This window comes from Pomacea canaliculata, linkage group LG3, assembly GCF_003073045.1.
Source record: "Pomacea canaliculata isolate SZHN2017 linkage group LG3, ASM307304v1, whole genome shotgun sequence".
NCBI classification, from domain to species: Eukaryota; Metazoa; Mollusca; class Gastropoda; order Architaenioglossa; family Ampullariidae; genus Pomacea; species Pomacea canaliculata.
In genome coordinates, this window is record NC_037592.1 from 4,073,132 (window position 1) to 4,097,254 (window position 24,123).

The following is a 24,123-nucleotide window of genomic DNA, read 5'->3' on the forward strand; positions in this document are numbered from 1 at the left end:
TATTGAACAATTATAAGCATAAGAAATGAACGGAAAGTGTAAAGTATGACATGAACTGCACATTTAAAGGTCTAATGGAGTGCCCTCTTCCCTCCATCTTCTAAAGTTCAGTGCAAGTTTCTGTTTCTACACCATTTTTCTCGAGATAAACGTCTACAAATATCACACCATACATAGAGGCAGGTCATCAGCATCGGATGTCAAAGGTGTACAAAGCTACCTCCAAGAGAGGGGACCACACTTAATCAAACGGTTATCTTAGCAAACGTGACGTCACCAGTTTAACGTCCTTTTTGTGGACGGCAATCATCGCGGGCGTGTGTCTCAAAAATAGAAGGGAATATTCATCCAGATATTGCCAGATAGTATATGACACCGAGGTGCACAAAGCCGTTAAAAACTGCACCCTACGAGGACTCTCAAGGTTGTGACTGGGAGCAGATCCTGGTATCGACAGGCGACTGTCAGACATCCACATCTCTCCATCGTCTCCGCCATCCAGCGGGTCAAATCCCGTTTCAGGGAATGAGAACATTTCCGCCATCTCCTCAGTCAGATTGCACGTCACGGGTGATTGTTGCCATGGTGACATGTGGCAATGAGCGCTAGGCTTCCGTTAAAAAAAAAAAGTACTCGATACAGATGGTCGACGAAGCGAGTAAACGCGCCTCGCTGTAGTCGAGGGAGAAGCTGCGCACGCGGGCACTTGTTTGTATGTGTGTGTGGTTTCTTTCTTTTGTGTGTGTGTCCGCGCGCGTGAGTGTACAGATTTGGAGTTACAGGTGTTTGTAGATACGAGTGTGCTGTGTGCCTGCAGGAGGGCATGAATGACAAACATGCATATGTAACACAAGCTATGAAAGAGTCAGAGAGAGAAAGAGAGTTTGAAAACCTGGAAAAGAATAATGAATAACAAATTAATGTGGATACAAAATTAGTTTCACGGACAAGAGTCAATCACTTAGTTTTTGATTAATACATAGTTCTCTTTTTGATAACACATTTGCTAAAGAAATGTTACTATAACATGATTTTCGAAATTCATACCTCTGTGAGCCAGGGCATAACCATGGTAACGGTTTATCCAGACCATCGTGAACAAAAACCACAATATCGTCCAGCAGTAACCACAAAACTCCACCGACCTGCTCCACTGAACCCACACCCGACTACACACAGAGAAAAAACGATAAGAAATGTTTTCACAGTTCTGTTCGTTTTCCCCACGACCGGAATCGAACTGCGAGCTCCGCAGAATTGCGCAAAACTCAGAAGTACAACAGCGAAGTGGAATGGAGAGATATACAAATAAATAAACACCCGAGTCACGCTACATTGTCAACAAATCGTTGTTGTCTCGCAGCAAGCACAAGTCCCCCCTGGTCGGAGTGGAAGAAACTTACTAGACACATGAGCCGGCGATGAAAACTTAAATGAAAGACAGAAGGCTATTCATAGCCGCGGCGCGCACACCCACCCTGCACGCGGGAGTCTCGCCGTCGCTGATTGGTCGTTTCAGGTTCCACTGTAAATGCAGTCACGCTTCACTGACTCAGATCGTCTGCTCGCCTGCAGTTGACGATTCGCTGACACTGGGAGGGGCGGAGGGAAGCGGGGGGAGAATACGGATAGAAGAATAGTATCCTTGACTTTGATGTGTGCTTCGTATGTGTTCATGACACCAGAAATTATATTGTGTCTGTGTGTGAGCGTCCACGGATGGACAGACAGACTAAGACACAGACAGACACCTTTAGTTTATCTAGTACAACAACCTTAACTGACAAAAAAAATTCATGTATTATTCGCATCGTCATATGATGTTGAATGATTCCCTGATCGTGCGAAAGGTACTAACACCGGCGAAAGGTTACAGATGAAAATTGCAGGTAACAAGGCTAATGTTGTTTAGTCAAAGTTATGTTATATAAGCTCATTTGTCTATTGCGGTGTAAAGTAGAGAGATTTGTAAGGTCAGCTCAGCTTGTTTCCGGGTCACACGCTACAAGGACACGATGAACTTGCGATGAAAAATGTACGAGGGTTACAAGCGGGGCCATCACAGGGTCAGGCAGGAAAGCCCCATCAAGGGATTGTCGCGATCAAAATCCGAAATTGCGATATTTTTAAATTGGGAACAGCTATTAATAGCTCAAAAATGGGACTGGTTAAGTTTTATATCACACGTTAAGCTACAGAGAGTGGAAAAAAAAGAAATTCTTTCTCCAAGAACATCCTCCATCGTCAAAAGCCTCAAATTAAAATAATTCCAAATATTCCATTCAAGTAAATTACGGACAGGAAGTGTTATTATCTGCAACCACTTGTGACAGAGCAGCAAATAGGTACTGTTCACAGCACCAACGACCTGTCTTTTACACTCAAGCAAGGAATTCCATAAAAGAAGACACGCCGAGGGCAGTGCGTTGCCATGGTGATGATCACACCTAGAAAGCTCTGACTTTTCGACGCAAACCTATATTCCACTATCAACAATTGCACACAGATATATAACAATGGGATTTTTATACTCTTATGAAATAAGATAAAATATAAGAGATTGTGTGATAGATTCCTAGGGAAGAACAATTGTGAAAGGTTAAGAAAGGCGGTGATTGTGAACTTTTAACACAGGGGAAAGGGCACAAGAAGATGTGATTTGATGTTTCAACAAGGAGTAAGATGCTGTACAGGGCAGTTTTGTGATTTTATTTCTGAAATAAAAATAACTGATTTTTAACATTTTAAGTCTACATTTACACCAGCTAGAAAAACGCGCAAACAAACACGAGTATGAAAAGTTGCAAACATCCGCAGTCGTGGAGTTTTGCACCTTGTCACACATCTGTACTAAAATGCTTTCACAGGTAGATAAGATGCATTTAGACTGAGATGAAACATAGGCTTACCACACGCAAACTCCACCATCTCGACAATGACAGATACACGCGCACGCACGCACACGTCCAATAATTTACAATACAATGTACATAAAACCGTTTAACCAGTCCGGGATCGTTAACTACCCACGCGCATCAACTGATATATGAGACTCATACACCTTCAGATATTCTAAACTGCTAAACACCCTGACCACGTCACTCACGTGTAACCCACACAGTCCTCTCACACTGAACCATCCACAGCGCCGGCCATCCTACACCACTTAAACACCCACTACTTCACTCCTCACTCCTCCACTCTCTCGTTTCATCACTTTCTTCTTTCACTTATTCACACACGCATGCATGCAGAGAAAAAGATAGCGAACGAGAGACGAGAGAGAGAGACATATCAATCCTTACTGACGAGCGCTGAAGGCTCATAAGCTACTTTCTGATGGTTTGATCGGGGTAGATGTACGTCACCACTGTTATTTCTAAGATAACCGGGGGCTTGACGCATGTAAACTCCTCCGTGGGTAGAAGGAAGGAAAGTATTGAGGTGCGGCTAACGCATGCACTAAAGCCACCATCTCCAGCATCGGAGAAAAAAACAACCCCTAAAACAAAAGAAGAAAGGAAAGAAAGAAAGACAGAAAGAAGAAACTAGTCTGTCGAGTGCTGGAGTCGACCTATGCTGGTGTTCGCGATGTGAGATGCGGTCAAGTGTTGTCTGGCGGGGAAAGTAAAAAGAACAGATGTGACAGAAGTATACCAGAACCATTGATGGACCTTGTGCACCATCCTAAAAAATTTGAAAACAGACACTGAAAGTATTTACACAGGATAAACGAGTTGACATGAGAAGGACAGACACTGTCTCGTGTGTGTGTGTGTGAGAGAGCGAGAGAAGTAAAGAGTAAAACTGCACTGAAAACGACACTGACTCTAAAAACCATCTTTCCCCTCTCGCAGGAGAAAGACAGATGAGGACAAACACCCCAACGGACTGAAAGCTAGCAGCAAGGATAGAAGGTCGAGTCGGTCAACTGCCGATCAACCGGCTCGACCACGAACGGCACGTTCCCCATGTAGTGCAGATCCGCCATCACAGAAATAACACAAACACACGACGAACGCACGATCATCTGGTAGAGACACGGGGGTGATCATGGAATATTACAGTAGCAACGCCTCTTTGTTGATTTCCTCGCAAGGACAGAGAGAGAGGGGAGGGAGGCGGAGGGAGACGGGGGAATGTTTATGCTTGGATCTTGTAAAGGAAAGTTCCACCAATAGGCAGCAGCCTCTCACTAATGCAGACGACTGTTGACCCCACTATTTCTTCCTCCGCAAGGTGTGGTATGCTCAAGATTTAAGGCGAGACCTTGTCACTTCCAGGATGCAGCTTGGGGTCACGAGGCTGTCTTTCGATGGTAATCCCCTCGTGTGTCACTCGGTACTTCCAGTTGCTGGCAATTAATGATAGAGGATAGAGAAAGTGAAAAACAACAAACAGGAAAGAAAGAAAGATAGAGACGAAAACAGACAACAAACAAATAAAAACGCCTACTTGGGGGATGATAAAGCGGGAGGAAGGAAGATGTGGAACAAGGAAATGCAGAGAAAGAAAGATAATTTGTTATCGTCTATGTTTGCGTCACTGTCGGGGTCAAATATTTATTAACGAGCACCAACTAACTCAGTGGAGGCGTGTTTATTGTCAATCACCAAATTTATTCAGTGGGAGCGTTTTCAAATCACGATACCTGAGTGATTCAGTTAAGGAGTTTTTAAAACAATCACCAAATTATCACAGAGAAGATGTTTTTATCAACGATCACCAAAGTAAGGTGGAGGGGAGAAAATGTTGATTTGTTTTCTTGATTTTTATGTGTGCGTCATAGATGTTCCTGATTGCGATTATTTTACATTTCAAAAATGTTTTCTGAGTAAGATGTTTGTGTGTGTGTGTGTGCCGCTTGTTTCAAGTAGGGTGAAGTGTATCATTTGTAACACTTAACGAAGATTTAATACGTGAACATTAATAATACATGAATAACGACGACAACGAAGGTTTTTGAGAGATAATAAAGAAAAACGGTACTGATCAAATTTATATAGCATTGTAGATGTTTTTTTTTCCTTTTGTGCTGAAATATTACTTTGCAATATGATGTATGAGACCAATCAGTGGCGTAGGAGGATGCTCAGCTTTGGGGAGACAAACTCCATGTTGACAACGAACGATGTTCACATTCTTGTCTCCTCACCTTTTTGAGGGCGCAGCTGCTCTATTGCCCTAAAATACATATTTAGCAACGGACGAACAGGTAACATAAGCCTAATGATGGCAAGATAATGAGGATGGACAGCGAAGGTAGTCTGATGGAGGAGAAGAGAGAGAGAGAAGGTCTTCTTGATGTGAGTAAACTATGATCAAGTTAAAAGTTTTGACGAGAAAGTCGCATGTTAGGAACAGGGAAGCAACTCACTGACCTCGGTCACGCCTCGTACGAGTGCTGAACCCTGTTCGTGCCAGTGAACCGGATCATACACGTGACCTCTCTCGTGCACTTGGGAGGGTCGGAACCCAACCTGTCTGTTAGGCGAAAACAGATTGTGTTTATTTTAATACAAGGGTGCACGCACGCGCCTACGTATGCACGACCGACGGAGAGGTGGCTTGAGCCCCACCACGTGACAAGGCTAGCACGCACACAGTCACGTGACGATACCCGGGGTATTCCGCTTTTAATTCTCTCTTCTTTTATTCAGTCTCAAAATTTGTATTTCATTCTTTCCACACCACTTTTTCTTACTTTTCCCCTTCTTTTCGCCGTTTATTTTCGCTTTGTTTTTCGTTATTATTAATTTATGTTTCACAGCTTTATTAATTAATTAATTTCTTATTAATTAATGTATTCTTTCCTTTTTATCAATTGTTCTTAATTCATTTTTTCCCCTTCGTTTTGTCGTCCTTTTTTTTTTCTCGCTCTTTCTTAATTTTTTTTTTTTATTTTTGTTTTTGTTGTTGGTTTTTTTGTTTCTTAGTTCCGTTTCGCTTTCGCTTTCTTTTGATCTTTCTTAACTTTTTCTTTCTGGCCCTAAAACAAAACGAAAGTAAATCGATCGACAATTCTAGATATTGCAAGAAACTTTCTTCTCTCTCTCTCTCACTCCACTTCTCAGCCATGCTTGTTATCTCCTCTTTTCCTGAAATCCTTTGTAATGAAGGAAAGTATCCGCAAGAATTTCTTCTAAACCTTTCTAATGGTGCACGAGCTTTGATCTTATCGTCGATGTAATTCTAGGAATTATCTCCACTGCACTGGATAACAAAAGTCACCCTGACTCTTGCTTTTAATTTACAGTCCAGTATTGTGGATACCTAGACACAATCTGTTATCATTGTTGGTTAATTTAAACTGTTTCAAGTTTTTGATTTTTTTATTTATTTATTTATTTATTTATTTTTGTTTCCATTGTAACCGTAGCTTTTACTTTTCATTTTACTTCGAAATGTCTTTCGTTCCATGAACGTTATCGTCTTTAAAACTTCAACTTTTTAAAACGAATGTTCTTTTCATTTTTGAAATATTACCTGTTTGGTTTTTTACTTTTTTATTTACTTTATGATGTTTAATTCAACATTTTTAAAACTTGTTGCAATTTTTATTGCATTTGTTTCTATTTTTATTCCTAAATTTTTAAATTCATTATTTTAACATCTGAAACAGCGAAAAGGTTGGCATTGTGTATTATAGTCCCATATGTTGAAACTAAAACAGTACTATGATTTGAATATGTCAGTCAGTTAAAAAAGAAATTTGAGATTTTTATTATTATTATTTTTTTTCTCGGACCGTGTCTTTACTGCCATTCTTCAGGTCAAGGTGTGTAGGTATCGGACTGCACTGACCATGTGATCACTACCCCGAGGATTAATGTAGGGCTACACTGGGGGTAAGAGTATGCTATGGGAACATGTAAACAGCGCTCACAACACCTTTTAGAGATCCTCTTTCCCTTCTATTCCTCCATTTTTTTCTTTTTTCTGTCCTTGACTTACTGCGATACTGATATCCCCCATTACCCCATCAGTAAGACAGAATCAGTCGCCGTGTGTGGTGTCCCCCGACACAGGACTCGGGTTACTGTCAATACAGGTCAAGGATAAATCAATTTTCTCAGGTTTCTAGAGCATACTATAAGAGTATACTATAAATGAATGTAGGATTTCAGAAAACTAATCCTGCATTTTACTCAGTGAAGAGGACTTGGCTGCGCTGCATAAACTGTCGCCGAGTGGGAGGAGGTCGTTCATCACACAGGTAAGAGGTTGTATCACTCCTCATCTCAGACTTGACATTGTCTCAACAGACATTTATAGAGCACAGCGGTGCTGACTCATTTTTCACTCTCACTTTTTTCTCTTTCTCTTTGTTCTTCCAACCTGTTCTCTCCACCAGTCATGCACTGCTTCCTTAAACAAAACTCAATCCAATGTTCGATTTTAGTTTTTACAGAAAAATAATCTGTGGTGTTTTTATTTCAAAACTATTTGGCTCTTGCTTGCATTTGTGTGTGCGTGGGTGGGTGCGTGAGGCAGAGAGAAAAAGGAGGAGGATGTGGGCATCCCTACTCTTCTGTGAACAAGCAAGCACACATACACGCTCACACAAATAAATATGAGCCTTTACTTGCCAGTTGAATGCTTGGCTACACACTATAAAAATTGAGTGTATGCACATTTTGCCAGCTGCTGCCATCTCATCAAACCTAATCAAACGTTTCCCTTGTGTAACAAGTTTTATGTCAAATAATTGTAACTACAAGTAATGCACGTGCGCGCGCGCGCACGCACACACACACACACACACACACACACACACACACACACACACACACACACACACACACACACACAGATTATGATTACATTGAACACAGATGTCATCCACAATATTTCACCAATTCCAGAAGTTCTGAAAATGTTCATCGAGACGAGCACACATGAATTGAGAGAAGGAAGCGAAGGAGAAACAATTTGCATGCGCGGATAACACGTGCATCTCCTGCATCGTTCGAGGTGAGTAGTCGTCAGTGTCGCGAGACCCGCAGCCATTTTGCACAGGTGGAATTAAAAGAAAACAAAACCCACTAAATAAAAAAGACCAAACACGAAGCCGAGGGCCGAAAGACAGCTGGCGTAATCTCTAATAACCACTCGTGACCTCTTGAGGTCAGCGCACCGTTGCGTAACGCCGTCAACAAGATGGCCACCGAGGCGTGCAGCTGACAAAGCCCGTAACTTGACCCGCTGTACATTACTTGTGTTGTGTTACAAATGGGATTTCAGCTTTTATGACCTCCACCCTTACAATTCTGTTTGAGCTCAGACATTTACATATGGATTTCATATAAGCTGCTTTCCGAGCCGTTGAGAGAGAGAGAGGCGGCAGATTTTGCATTTAAAGTGCGCATGCGCCCACTTACTCACTCCATCCCCACCCCATCCCCACCCCACCGTCTCGGAAGGCAGAGGAGGTAAGAATAAAATAGAGATATACATTTCTACTTTTAATCTGCTTAACTGAGGAGTTGATATGTTGTTGTTGTTTTTATTATTAATATTTGGAAAACTCCCGTCAGACACAGCAGAAGCGTCAACCTCTTAAAAACATCTGATGTCAAGGATTCTTTCATCTGACGACAAAGATAGTTTGGATAAATCTCAGTCCTAGTGCACCGAAAATTTACTCCTGTTGTTTAACGCCGTGTCAGCAGCAGAGGACATTTCACGGTGAACACCAAAAACTACGAAGCCAAATAAATAAATAAATAAATAAGGCGGATTTTCTATTTCACTGCTATAGCTTTTCCAGATTGTTCAGCAAGCCACTAATGATGGCTTCTTCCGATGACCCGCATTTGTGGATGTTTCTAGATACAGGTTGTTGCAAACTCAGACCGTGACGGGAAAAACTTTCCCAATGCCCTCTATTAGATGAGAGAGAGAGAAAGAAGAGAGAAGAGAGAAGAGAGATTAGTAGGACATGATCGACTTTCAACTCGGAAGCCCAGAGAGAGAGAGGAATGGAGGACGGGGTGAGAAACTTCTAGTAAAACACAGCTCAGACTGTTCTCCCTGTCCAGTGTATACGTGCCAACAATAACTCATTCTTCATTGACGTGAAAGGGAAATAATATAGATGACAGTGTAGATAAGAGTGACGTCCTTGCCGCAGTAGTTCCGTCTGACGTAGACGCAGGACTGTCTCATACGTGGCAACACGGAAACCGATTTCCAAACCTGATGGCAGGGAGGAGAGGGGGAGACGGAATTTAAATGTCCACAGGATCGCAAACAAACAGATTCACAACAGTTCTGAGACATCAGCGGAGCAGCACATCCTGACGAGGACATCAGGGTATGATGACTAAACCCTTGACACAAGACAGGACGAGGGGCAGCGGGTAGGTGGTGGTGAGTGGGTTGAGGAAGGGGGAGGATCCGCTCTCCATAGATGTGTTCCACAGACATTCAGTGACCTGTATTAATGGAATATTCATTTAAGATTCCCAAATTCCAGAACGGTACTGATGCGAAGAGTCGAAGTTCAAGTTTGGTATTGAGAGATGTGAATGTTAGACAATATGGACGCTGTGCCGAGCATTAACTGTCATCTCCAACAACTATTCCAAGCCACATGCTCTAACACGTATTAATTTAGCTACGAACTGATTAATATGCCTTCACCATGCACTCATCATCAATTGTTCTTACTTATAACATGTGATTTGATTCTTCCAATGGCCAGGATGAGGTTCTGGACAGATTTTCTTGCATAGACTTTTCTTAAAGGGGAGTAATTCTGCTTGTATGCAGAACGAGAGAAGGTTTTGGAGGAGTGGGGTTGGCGTGGGAGGAGCGAAAAAAGTGAGGAAATAGGTTATAACCTTATGTTATGCTTTGCAAGTGTACAAGATTCTCGAGACGATCGCTTTCAAAGCTTAAAAAAACAAAAAAAAAATAATCTAAAAACAACCAAACAACAACAAACAAACAACAACGGAGGTGGCGAACTCCACGCTGTGCAGGACTCGAGTGTTACAGGATCTTTAAAGTGAGGGATAAACAATTCAAAAAAAAAAAATACATTGATACAATGATGTTTTAAAAAATATAAACGAAAACGTTTTGTCTACCCTTAAACTTGCACTGAGTGACTGCCCCTGACCCCTACAGGCGGCGCTGCGCTGCGCGACCTGATCTGACGTCACTGGCTGTAAAGCACGTCGCTCGGCCTGGCACCATGTCACGCGGCTATGCCCCCTGGCGGCGACACCTGCTTTATGGCCGGCAGGGGGCAGCACTCAGCAGCCGCTTGGGTCGCCGGGTTTCCGATGACCTCCGCTGGCGAGAACTGAGGACAGAGAGTCGGGGGGAGAGGGAGGAGTTGGGAGGCGGGGGATGCCGGAACCTTTTTTTTCTTAACGACAGATCTGACGACCAGATATTAACACCTTGGGAAACAAGACAACCGACGTCCAGGTGAGCAGATCACCTTCCTCCTCCTCCTCATCCCTCCAATCTGCTCTCACCCAGGCTGTCGACCGATGCGAGTTAATCTGCTAAACTGTTGTGACGTAGCGTTGGAGCCCTGACGGGCAGTGTGTCACCATCATCCTCATCATCATCATCTGAAGCAGCCGTGATTACGGCAAACAACAAATGTAAATACGACAGTATGTAATAATGTCCCCTCCCCCTTCTTTTCGTAGCATTTGTGTCATGCCATTTTCTTGTATGCTGGTAAACAACTAGAAGGCAACAACATTTCTAACGATAGCGTCGATGCACGCGACAACAACACGAGACTAGCATCCTTCCGCCAGTGTGAACAGTGTTCAAGTTCTTTCAGTGACTGAACAGCAATCGTGAGTTACGGACACGATGATCATTTTCTGTGCACACATCAAAGAACACAACATATCATTAAAAAATAATCTCAAAGTTTTAAGTGTTCGTGAAGAAAAGGCGTGAATGAAGACGAAACGAAGAGAGAGAGAAAGAACGAGACAGAGAGAGGAGGAAGGATATGACATGCTGAAACAACAAGTTTCTGGCAAGGGAGAGAACTAATTGTCAAGTCCCGGACGTGGAGCCAGACGACCGGAGGGCTGGACTGCGCCGTAGGTGTGTAGGTGTGCGGTCATTGAGGAGTTGTTTCCCTTGCACTCATATCTTCCCTTTGATCACAGGCGTGACGAGGCCGAGGTGTGTGACCTGCATTATGCTAATTCCTCCCCGCCCTTTGATAATGTATTACATCTGGAGGCGTGCACGTGGGCCGCGTCCTTTTCCTCCCCATTTCTCCCCTTCTCGGTCTTCGGTCCTTATTAAACCCTTGCCACCCCTCTACCCCACCCCTTACCTTGCGCTCTGCCTGCGTTGGCGAGCGTGTGAGTGTTTTTGTACCTGTGTGTACGTCTTACTCCTTCATTTCTGAGCCTCCACCCCTCGATCTTTCGTTGTCTACCTGATGTCACCTGCCTACCTGTTGCCCATTTCCATCCCCCATATCCTGCTTTTCTCTTTGACTGCGCCAATTTCTTGTCCAGATTTTCACGTTCTGCGAATTTCTACCAAGATGGCGTGCCAAGGGAGACAACAAGGGAGATAGGTGCTTGACAGAAATACTCAGAGCGTGGAAAGAAAATAATATTAATAATTTAAGGGAGGAGACTTGATATCTCTACACTACATTGGTCCTTCATTTTTTAATGCCTGCTTCATCTATTTTACTACTTTTGTTTTTCCTGCTACAGGTCAACATTCTTGTTTGTTTTTCTCCATAAATTGAGTTGTTTGCCTTTTTAATTTGTGCCTTTAGTCAATAATTTTGTTTAACATCAGTGTTCCTACCGTTTGCCTCGATTTTGTACCAGTTAACCGTCCTCGCGCATAGTTGTAATTCAGTGTTACATGTTACCTAGTGTTACATTTTTTTTTTCTTCCAGTCTGCTTTCTCGCCGGAGTTTTCCCCGTCCTTTCGTCCTTCTGTCTGTTGAGCTGAGTGCACTCCCGTTTATTTGACTTCCTCTCTACCTTTGTGTGCTGTCTGCTATTTCACTTTTCAGTCTCCTTTCACTCTTTTCCCGGACCTTAACCCTGTCTGCTCGTCACCGTCATCACGCCATGTATTCGGATTTATTTGTTTATTTTTGTAAGTCTAATTTTACCTTCTGTCTTCCATGATCCGCATAGTTTTTTTTTTTTTTTTTTTTTTGCCTTTTCTTCGATGTAAATATGTGTCACCCGTCCTTACATCCCTTCTCACTTTTCTCTCTCTAGCTTGCATTATTTTTTTTTTCAACAGTTGGCGTGAATAGAAGATATTGGACACCCGGAGCTTGGCTTAAGTAGAAGTGATAGGATACCCGGAGGTTGGCAAAAGTAGAAGTGATAGAACGATACCCAGAAGTTGGCATAAGTAGAAGCGATAAGATACCCGGATGTTAGTAATTCTTTTGTATTGATCCTTGGAATGGTTCCTTCACACAAATCATCCCTGTACTGGGATGTGTACATACGAGTTATCGTTTCCATAACAAATCATAGCCGCAAATAAACAGCAACCATAGCAACAATAACATCTCGGCAGACAGACATACGCATGCACGAATGTAATAATAAAACGCCACGTACACGAAACGCAACCATTCACGCATGCGCACGCCAAAGCAAACGGGTGTGTGCACGAAGCACCTCGGGTGTGCACATGAAAGCCGCCGACCATGCACAACCCGACATAAACACGTGTCACGCCTCTTGGCATCTCGGGCCAGCACGTGACCGCCGGCACTTTGCACTGACCTCCGAAGGTCAAGAGGTCAGCTGGGGACAGCGGGGCTGGACCGTGGCAAGAACAGACAGCCTGGACTTGTAGCGACATGGAGCGAGTTCAAGTGTCAAGCAGGTGACAATAAACCTCAAACGTACGGAGCCGCCGCTTCTCTCACCGGGAGGAAAGGTAGAAAAGAATCTCTTCTGTCTTCTGTCACCCTCCCTCTCAGGTGTTTGTAAGATGGCGGTGGTACTCAGAGGTTACCATGGTTTTAGATAATGAAGTAGGGATCGGTCACTAGGCCCACGAAAGTCAAAACATTCCATCTCAAAAAAATAAATAAAATAAAATAAATAAGAATCTTTCCAAAAGAAGGAAAACGAACGAGGTTAGTCAGGAAAGATGGCTGACTCACAAACAGTAGATAAAAGAGTTCAGGAGTGTCGTTGCTATGAGAAATGACTGAATCCAGGAATTTTTATTCGTATTAATGACTATTTCACTCTGGATCGACCATTAGCCTCATTTGTTTTCAAGTAAATTAAATAAAGGACACTTTCTGTTATATAATTACATAATTATAATTGGTGATTAGCTGGAAATACAGTTTTACACACTTGTCTTATTGTCTTATTTCTAATAACGTGTGATGTTCTAATGAAGAAGAAAAACACAGATTAAGTATTAAATGAATTAAATCGCTTAAACAAAGGCAATTAGACAGGAAATGTGAGCAATTAATATCGAAAAATATCAAATCCTAAAATTGTTCAACTTTCAGTCATCTCCACACTCATTGCCATCGATTTTTCTTGATCTCAAGAAGCTTTGATGGGCTGTACAACATGAAAGCTTGTTTGAAGGTTCACCACCAGGTGCGAGGCCGTGTTTTGAGTGCAAAGTTTGCAGGTCACGTGGACACACCTGGGATTTTATGGTTTTGCTACTTGATAACCTGCACACAGACGGTTGTGAGCGTCAAGCGGCTTCACGACATCCGCCTGCACCCGTCCCACGGCTACACCAGCAGATGTCCATCACCAGCCAGCCTCAGGTGACCTCTGACCTCAATATGTGCACACTACCTGCTAGGTGTCTTCAGCTCCCTGCGATAGCTTTTGTCTTCTGATGCAGACAACACTGAAGGTTTACACGACTGAGAACAATACTTGCTATGAATTTTAGAATATCAAAATACCTGCTACAAGTATTGAATGCATTTTAAGCGAAGTGTCTTTAAATGAGTGCAACACTTGAGCGTCGTATGCATCATGAATGCTAAATGTTTTAATATGAGTAGATACTTGTGTGTATTTTAATAGTTGGTACTTGTGTCTTTAAATGCATATGATACATGAAAAGACCTTTTAAACTTTTTTAAAGAGAAAGCAAGTCTAATAATAGGTGAGATTAAATAATAGAGTTCTGTTTGGGGTTGCAAATAGTCATTTTACTGAACAAAAACAGAGGGAGCGATGAACAGTAAGTGGTCCACCGTGCCTAAGTCACTGCATGTGAAGGCAGGAAATTTAACCCTCTTGTTTCCTTACCTCTTACTTGTAAACCACACTCACTCGCTGCTTTGTTGGGTTAAAAATGTCTGGTTGGGTTGGTTTGGCAGGAAAGTGCTTCGACCATGTGATTTCACATTATGAGGGTAGAGGGAGTGGGGTAGAAAACCGGAGTACCCGGAGAAAAACCCGACGGCCAGTCCTGCAAATAGTTCAACTGGAGCGGAAAAAAAATTTGCCGGTGGAGACTGTGGCGAAGAGTGATTCGAAACAAACAAACAAACAAACAAACAAACAAACAAACAAACAAACAAACAACAAACAAACAACAAACATAGTCGGCAAATGGTGAATATCCACGTGAAGAACAATTATAACATCCGGGGTATATGTCAGCAACTTAACCAACTGTTCCTAACATTCCCCAATATTATCTAACATCCCCTGACATTATCCAACATTCCCCAATATTATCTAACATCCAACATTCCCCAATATTATCTAACAATTACCTGACATTATCCAACATTTCCCAATATTATCTAACATCCCCTGACATTATCTAATATTCCCCAATATTATCTAACATCCAACATTTCCCCAATATTATCTAACAATTACCTGACATTATCCAACATTTCCCAATATTATCTAACCTCCAACATTCCCCAATATTATCTAACAATTACCTGACATTATCCAACATTTCCCAATATTATCTAACATCCCCTGACATTATCCAACATTCCCCAATATTATCTAGAATCCCCTGACATTATCCAACATTTTCCAATATTATCTAACATCCCCTGACATTATCTAACATTCCCCAATATTATCTAACATCCAACATTTCCCCAATATTATCTAACAATTACCTGACATTATCCAACATTTCCCAATATTATCTAACCTCCAACATTCCCCAATATTATCTAACAATTACCTGACATTATCCAACATTTCCCAATATTATCTAACATCCCCTGACATTATCCAACATTCCCCAATATTATCTAGAATCCCCTGACATTATCCAACATTCCCCAATATTATCTAGAATCCCCTGATATTGCCCGAAATTCTTTAACATTTCCTGCCAGTTAAAGCAATTTCCCGACATTCTCTGGCAGTCGATTTGCCTCCTCACATTACCTGATACTTTATCCCATTACCTGGTATTCCTTTCTATTACCTACATTGACAGGTGCTCGAGGACATTAGTGAGGTTGATGTGAAGGCTCCCCTCCTCCCGAGGTGTGAGGTTGACAAATGCTGCTCATTGTTCGTAATCTGATCACGCAATCTCTAGTCCATGGTCTCTTAACTGAGGTCTTCATCTTCCGTCAGAACAGTTAGAAAACACATAAAACAATATCAGGGCTTATTCATACAACCCAGACAGTGACACCCAGTGAGGTCAAAGTGCAGGGGAATCGTAAGACTGAGGCTGCACGTGGCGCCGTAGATCGTTCGAGCGATCTGAAAGGACGTGGGGGATGCCCGGGGGATGTTGTGATGGATCTGATAGGACACTGAGGTCGAGTTCGGACACCAAAAGATGGAATCAGAGATGTGCAGGGCAGGTGTTGGTGAAGGTGTGATGTACGGCAAGGACAGGTGACAGCAGAAGGTCACAGAGTTTGTCTGATCTTCAGGTCCAACTGCTGGTACCAAAGTTTGTCTAATTGTCAGGAGGTGTCACTATGAACCGGAGGTAACTACAGGGTGCAAGCAAGGCAAATCCTGCAAAAGTAAACAGACGAACTTCTCGACCGTGGAAGTAGGCGGATAACCTGGAGGTTAATATGCAAGCAGAGGCAGAGCAGCAACTCTTGGAAGTACAACAATCTCGGAGGTAACTAGAAGCCTTTGATGTCGGTAATGACAGGATTAATTCCCTCAGACAAGTGCTATGGCTGTCATTGTGTGTATATATATATACACACACATGCATACATAAATAGATGCATGCATACGTACATCATCATCATCATCATCATCATCATCATCATCATCATCATCATCATCATCATCAATGCTATTATGTACATAAAACACTGGTTACAACTAGTAGCATATATTCATAGGCTTCTCAGATTCGCTAAGATGTTACACCTCATCCAAAAACTCTTCTTCCTCCGTGTCCCAGGCTCCTGCCCAATATTAGGTAGACTCCTAGCTACAGCTCTATTGTACACAGCGCACGAGCAAATATAAAAAGAGAACAGGTGTCAAAACAGGATAAGATGAGTTTCTGAGCGATAAAAATCCCCACACTTACCTATATCCATCTCAGTCATGAGATAATCCATCTACTTCAGATCGCAGGTAGCGGAGTGGATGTTGTTGATGCTTTGTTGCTGTCTACAGACTTTGCATGTGGCCTAAAGGGTACCTGGAGACTAAGTGTCATCTTCCCCCATTATGTCACCGTCTCGTCTGGTTTGTCATCATGTCGGGGTTGTCACAGTTTGGGGGGATTCCTACCTGGAGCCGCTAACCAGCAAAGTCTACCTGTGGACCAGCCCAGTGGTGCTTCATTGACACTGTGGCAAGTCGTCAGGAGACTTTTTTAAGTGCTCTCTCTCTCTTGTATGAGATTGATACAAGTTGTGGGGACAAAGTCACTGAGAAGATGTCCAGTGTCTTTCGCTGCCCCCTCCGACACACCCCCTTTCTCCCCCACCTTGTCCCTCCACCCATCCCTCTGCATCATCATCCTCTCTGTCGCTCATCATGGCGGCCGCGCCAACAGCACTGTTCATCACAGGCAGAGTCAATGGCGAACTTGGGAAGGGGCGGCATTTAGGTGAAGATATTTGAACTAAATTAGTAAACACCTCCTACCCCACCACCACCCTTTTCTCATACAGTACTGCAAGACTGACCTGTCCTCATTCATTAAGTGCACCCTGAACTTTTAATAATCACACCTCCAAGGATCTGTGACTCAAAGTTACAATGAAAAAAAATTAAAGAAATATAATGGGTATTTGTTAACACAGAGACTCAAAACAAACAAAAAATGTCTTACTTCCTTCGCTGCTGTGAAGTCTAACCGAATTAAATAGTAAATGAAGGACGGATGTATAAATGCAGAAACACAGATTGGTAGATAGAAGGTCAATCATATAACAGAAACACTGAATAAAAAAAGAATGGAATGAATTAGAAAAAGAATAGGACTTGGAGAAAAAAAAGAAAGGAAGAGAAAAAGCAAATGCAAATGATAATGATTACAGGGAGAAGAAAACAGAGAAGAAACTCTGATATTCGAACGCGCGGCCTCCAGGAGGTCAGAAGCAATTTCAAGCCGAGGGTCAAAGTCTTGCTTATCAGTACTTTGTGAGTGAAAACCTTTCAGTCCCGCTCTCACGTAGAAAGCACGTAGAGTGGTCAGGGGTTGAGCCGAGCTCAAAGCAAGACGCACGCATGTTGTAGTTGCCTCCCATGGGCTGAGCCGGCCGCCAGGTGTCGCCGTCACAACCGTCACTGGCTCAAACAATGCCTTAACAAGGAGACAATGATGGCGCAAAAAGACACTGTTACAGAACTGTGAACTCAGAGCTACACAAAACTCACGAAGAGAACGACTTTTGGCTTTGGTCACTTCGCTCAAAACAATCTCTGAAAAAAAAATTAAAAAAAAAAAAAGAAAGAAAGAGCGACGGCTATCGACGACCTAAACTGACTTTCATTTTCAGTGGTTAAACAATTTGATTGGAATCTAAGTTTTTGTTAAACACTGGAAGATGTAACAGGATTATGTAGACGATGGTGGTCAAGGAGTCGGGGGTAGAGGTGGAGGGAGGGTTGAGAAGGAGACTTAGGTTATCGTCAGCCTACAGAGATGAGTAATGACAGATGATGGAGAGGAGGAGATCATCGCTAGTAACATTCCTGTTTATCACACATGCTGTGTCTGTCTATACCTCGTCCACTGCAATGAGAAACAATCAGTGACAAGAATGAAATGTAAACAATACTTTACTTACACGTCAGTACTTGTTTGTACATGTTTTCTCTCTGTCCGTGCGTTTGTGTGTGTGTGTTTTGCATACTGTGCAGACAAATCTTAAAGGCATTTTTATGTGTGTGCATTTATCTTTAATTATCAGTTGTATTTTATTAGTCTAACATTATTGTTTGGTTAAATGTTTGCCGGAGGAGGTCCCTAAAGGAGAAATCCTTTCTGCTTCAAGATGCGGAGAGTATTGGAGTCGGGGAGATAAGGAGTGGATTGTATATGTTTATATATATTTGTTTATATATGTGTGCGCTTTACTATGTGCACAAATGCATGTATATATATTGCAGAGTGCATTATGTATGAGTGTATATAATAAAAATTACTATAAGTATATCCATGTACCTAACAATACAAAGTACAGACCGTATCCGTGCCTCAAACAGGTGGGTCTGCCAAGTGTTTTGAGTCAACCCCGGGACACCAGCACCCATCACAACGACCACCTCTTGAAAACAACACTAACAGCCCCCGGCGGCAAGAAAAACAAAAAAAGCCAGAATATGAAAAATATTTATCAAGGAAGGATGCCGTCAGCTTATGCAATCCGCCACATAGTAAGCCATTTGTCATTGCGTAACAGCTCGTGCTTTTTTAATTTTAGCGCCGACATTGATTGGTGAACTCAGTTTAGCTCCGGCATTTGCAGAGCGGGCAAAGCACGTGCACCCAAAGGTCGTGGCGGGGAGACAACTCCGGCCTTGGTGGCGGTTGTAGATGCCGTCAACTTGAGGCAAGCATCACAACAAACAGCACCACCGGAAAGGAACTTTTCTTCTTCGTTTCTTTTCCTTTTTTTTTTCTTGCTTCCTTTTTTTCCTAATTTGTTTTCGTAATCCACTCCTCGCCCATTACTCTAGTCAGTGTGTCAAGTGAATTCTGTTTTCTTTTTTAATTAAAAAAAGGACTGGTGCATTAAGGCACAGTCGTGAAACACGTAGAGTTTTTTTAATTAGCCTGACCTTTTCTATATTTAAATGTGTTTCAGGTTTCGTAACTGCTGTTTTAAAAAACAGTTATAAAACTTGTTAATGAGAGTCCCTGTCTTAGTTTCCTTTGTCTTCAACTAAGACCAGAAGAAAACGTTTGTCGAGCTGTTTCTCACGTAGTCTGCACCCACAATAAATTCATCACATTTGACTTCAGTGCTCCGGTTGAGAGAAAAATGTTTCAGGAAACTATAGAAACATAGAGTAATGCCCAAAGAGAGAGAGAGAGAAAAAAAAGAAGGAAAAATTAGATGATGATAACGAACCCCAGCTGCAGTTGTTGTCGATGTTGATGTTGATAAGGGGGAAAGGAAAGTAAACCAGTGATAAGAATGAAAAAAATTCAATAAAGAAAAATGAAACAATGGGGTTACGACATGTTAAAAATATATTGTATCGTATTTACTGCATTGTATTCATGGTTTGTATTGTACTGTCACGTGGTCGTTAATATGTCACCGCGTGACGCAATGAAATGATTGTATGGTTCATTGTATTAATCTTATGATGGGAGTGACCTCTGTTCAGTTCAACCTTTTGACCTGTACCGTCTGTGGGACTCGACAGATATAGGGCTGACAAGATTTGTACATGGTGACCTTTCCAATCTACGACTTGCAAAGGTCCCGTAGTGGCAGGCATTATGTCATGGTGTGTGAGAGAGAGAGAGAGGGATGCAAAAATTATTTCTCATCATCAAAGTCATCATCACCATATTTTTTCTATTCCTCCCCCTCTCTCTCTCTCTCTCTCTCTCTCTTTTTTGGTCGTAATCTAATATTCAAGAATTTTTCGCTGACTTTACAAGTTGTGCACAACAACACTGGAAAGTCGACATGAACCTCCTTTAGCGAGATGTCGCAACCACCTTCGCTACTTGCAAAATAAACAAACAGCGTCTTGCCGTAACAGAAAGCTATCGACAGCCAGGCATCGAACCGGTTGGCGCTAATCTTCAAGACTCTCCTGACCTCATTCTGAGCTGCGCTGTTCTGCCTGGATATTAGTCTGCTAATTACAAGTAATTGGTGAGCTGTGGCAACAACAGCTATCCCACTGATATTTTGTGGTCTCGTCTGAAATATCAACGCAGCGGAGTCAGTTTTAAAAAAAGGACGAGGCTTTTTTCCCCTGAGGTTGGATGGGTGTGTCGGCCGGGTGGCGCAGCGCTGAGAAGTAATTGAGCATGCACGGGAAATAACTCCACTCTCTTAACGATTTCAGTTACGCTGTAGCCTCCCCTTATGCCAGGCCTCGGCCAGTAGAGCAAATGTTAACAAGCACTCGAGTACACATTACTGAGGGCATTAACAGATGCGCATGCAGTCACACAGACAGTAATTTAGCCAGGAAGAAGATGAAGAAGAAGAAAAGGGAAAAAAACGCAGAAGGAGGAAGAAAAAACGTATGAAAAAAAAAGACGACGAAGAAAATGATGATGATGATGATGTGGCTCAAAGTTTTGTTCGACAATTTTTTTAGATAAGCTCGCCGAGACTTTCTCTGAAATGAGAAATATAACAACCAAAATGGGTTTGAAGACAAGATGGTAAGAAGGAAAGAAAGGAGAGAAAAATACTTTTTCATGAAAAAAACAACAACAGGAGGTTAAAATCAAAACAAAACTTCCAATGCAATTGGCACAAAAAAAGGAAGAAAAAAACAAACAAAAAATAAATGGAAGCTAAGACATTAGCTTGGCATGGCCCGTGCACGTGACCTTTCTCAGCCTCAACGTCCCCTCCCCACCTTACTTTTCCTCCACCACCCTTTCTTGTGGCTGCGCCTTTCAGATGTAAGGCAACCTTTGGGTGTTCTAATACGGCATCAATTTCGTTGTCAGGCAGAAGGCAAAGTTCTGACATTTAAGAATCGAAGGGTCGAAGACTGGTACACATGCGCGGAGGAAGCCCCGTACATTCGTTAGACATGTGGCAATGTCGCACCCAGCACGACTTGCGCAAACAGGTGGCTTACATCCGTACTTATGTCTAATGATGGTGTTTTTCTTATTAATTATCTCACTGCAAAATAATTTCATATTCAAATGCGCTTGCATGCGAGCAGAGCGAAAAAAAGAGGGGTCTGTGTGTGTGTGGGAGGTCGACAGAGAGGAAAAGAAGAGGAAAGAAATAAGAAAAGGCGGGCGAGGGAGAGAGATGGAATTGGAAGAAGAAAGAAGTGAGAGAGACAGATCTCAAAAAAGGAAAATGGGTCTCGCAAAGGGAAAATGGATGCGAAGTAAGGAGCAAGAAAAGACAAGCTGGCAGCTGGAACGTCAGCATCTGATGCCAGCAGACTGGTGACTACTCAGCGTCAGATGAGGATCATGGCGTTCGCGCGCGAGCGGAGCGCAGTCTTGCACGTGCAACACCAAACCGCAAACCGCGACAACATTGCGGCGAGGACCGGCAGTCAACCCCAGTGGAACTTCTCAAGCTTCCTCGGCGATTGTGGTTAAAAATAGTCAAATCATCGAAGTAAGTGTCGTCAGAAATAATGTGTGACCTTTGCAACAAACATAATTACTTCTCTCCTTTTTTTTTTTCAACAAAAGGGCTTTGCACACGAGGCGATAAATACGCAAAAACACGTTTGTTTACTTCATTTTTTTCAAGATAAGAAGGAATCGTAATTGAGTTATGCCATTATGCATTCGTCAAAATAACAGGCCTTTACAGAAGTGTGTGTGTGTGCGCGTGCACATACTTCTATATCAAAACTAATTTCAAACTGCTTTAACTGAACGAAAGGAGAAAAGAAAGAATACATTAAAAAAAGAAACAGAAAAGTAAAAAAGTACAAGTTAAATAAAATAGAGAACACAGTCATACAATCATCATATCGAACGATCAAGAAACAAGGAAATGCACAGCAGAGAATGAAATGTCGGAGACAGGACAGAGAGGAAAAGAGGGAGGGTAATCAGGAAACACGAGAGTACAGAAAGAGGAAGACGCACGTGCACGACACTGCAGATGCAGAAAATGCAGACGAACCTCCCCGACACTAACCATACTTTCCCTTTCCATTCCCCCTACCGCGACAGACAGACAGACAGACAGACAGACAGACAGACAGACAGACAGACAGACAGACAGACAGACAGACAGACAGACAGACAGACAGACAGACAGACAAAGAGCGAAAGAGAGTTTGTCAAAGAGAGTCTTATTTTGTAGTTGACCCGAGACTGTTGGTTTTGCTGGATTTGCCGTTGTCACTCAGGGTACTTTGCCCTTTTATCTTCCTCGCTCAGTGTAAAAAACAAACAAACAAACAAACAAACAAACAAACAAACAAAAAACTACCGCGTCGTCTTTCCTGCTGCTGTCCGTCCTCTACCATCGTTTGCTATCTGGTGTGACCTTTAAACTTGCGCTGGGAGTAGTGGGGGTGGCAGCAGAGCCATTGAGCGTTTGTGTGCGTGCGTGTGTGTGTGTGTGTGAGAGAGTGTGTGAGAGAGTGTGTGAGAGAGTGTGTGTGTGAGAGACAGAGAGCATACAAAGTAGTAATATAAGCGACGGAAGAATGAGAAAAAGAGTCTGGAGGATGGTGTTGTACAGAGGAACAGACATCACAGCAGTGCCTCGGTGCCGAAAAGAAGACAAGGCATGTTCAATACAAGAGAATTATTTGTCACTAAAGTGTTTAGGGGTTAGGGTTATCACAGAGAAAAGAAAAGCGATGTGAACTAAAGAACACATACACATTGACTGTTCGAGCGGAAGGAGGTACCCACACTTACCTACCTCATTAGCAAATCAGAATAAATACTCAGAATCAATTATTTCTCAACGTAACGACTGTCAGAAAAACTTACAGGTAGACCAGGTGCAGTGACAACCCAGCACATCATGTTCGTCACGTGACATTCTATCAGAATCAGAACTAAAGGTTTTTCAGCAAGGTAGCGAGCTTTAAACAGGTTAGAAACCTCGCAACGAAAAGATCGCACCTTCAAAATTAGGAAGCAACATCAAGCCGCCAGATGAAACGCTGCACGCGCACACCTGCGCCTTTCAGAAGGTCCGCGCGGAGGAAGAAAAAAAAAAGCGCACGTGTGAAATCGAAAACCGTCAGCTCCACGCGAGGGTCACTCAGTGGGAGAGTTCGATTGGCGCACAGTAACGGCTCGTTTAAAGCGCCACGAGATGCGAACTTGAGATAATTCAAACACAAGCCATCTATTTATAGGCCAGAGTATAATTTACAGTAAAATTAGCTTTACAACTGACACCAGGCCAGACTGAAAAAATAGTCCTAGAACTGAGATTGTGTGGCGAGCAGATAACGCCGTTGCCAGTTGACGAGCGTCATCACTTATAGAAGACGAGAGTGACAAACACAATCTGATGTCAACATTAATAGATGAGTGACGAGCGTCATCGCTTATAGAGGACGTCAGTGACGAACACAATCTGATGTCGTCAAGATTTATAGATGAGTGACGAGCGTCATCACATATAGAGGACGAAAGTGACGAACACAATTGATGTCGTCGACATCAATAGACGAGTCTGACGAGCGTCATCACTTATAGAGGACGAGAGTGACGAGCACAGAGCTGTGCGTCATCGACTATAGTAGGAGATTGTCACAAACAGAAATTTGTCTCGGCATCAATAGTGGGAAGTGGCCCGGTGGCGCAACGGTTAGCGCTGTTAGCGCCTGTCACCAATACAGTGAAGGTTGGCTGTGAGTTCATTTCTCGTCTCGGCATGCTGTTCTTTCTCTGCACGTGGCATCTGTTTACAGGGCTGGCCGCCTCCGCCAACGTGGGCCAGCACCCCCACCCGTAAAACAAATCCATGCTACCGAACATCGACAACAGTTAAGACTGTAGTCGATGGCCTA

At 42.7% G+C, this 24,123-nt stretch overlaps 1 protein-coding gene across 5 annotated transcripts in view; it reads right to left on the reverse strand.

The window, feature by feature from the left end:
• LOC112559929 overlaps positions 1-24,123 on the reverse strand; it is a 46,181-nt gene that overhangs the window by 3,991 nt on the left and 18,067 nt on the right. For 2 of the 5 annotated variants that reach the window (XM_025231428.1, XM_025231427.1), the window contains exon 1: positions 1,048-1,670. The exons of the other annotated variants lie outside the window; for them this stretch is intronic. In XM_025231428.1, coding sequence (XP_025087213.1) covers positions 1,048-1,093 — 46 coding nt within the window. In that variant the 5' untranslated portion in view covers positions 1,094-1,670. Of the gene's footprint in view, positions 1-1,047; positions 1,671-24,123 lie in introns of those variants that run through there. 5 annotated transcript variants of the gene reach the window in all.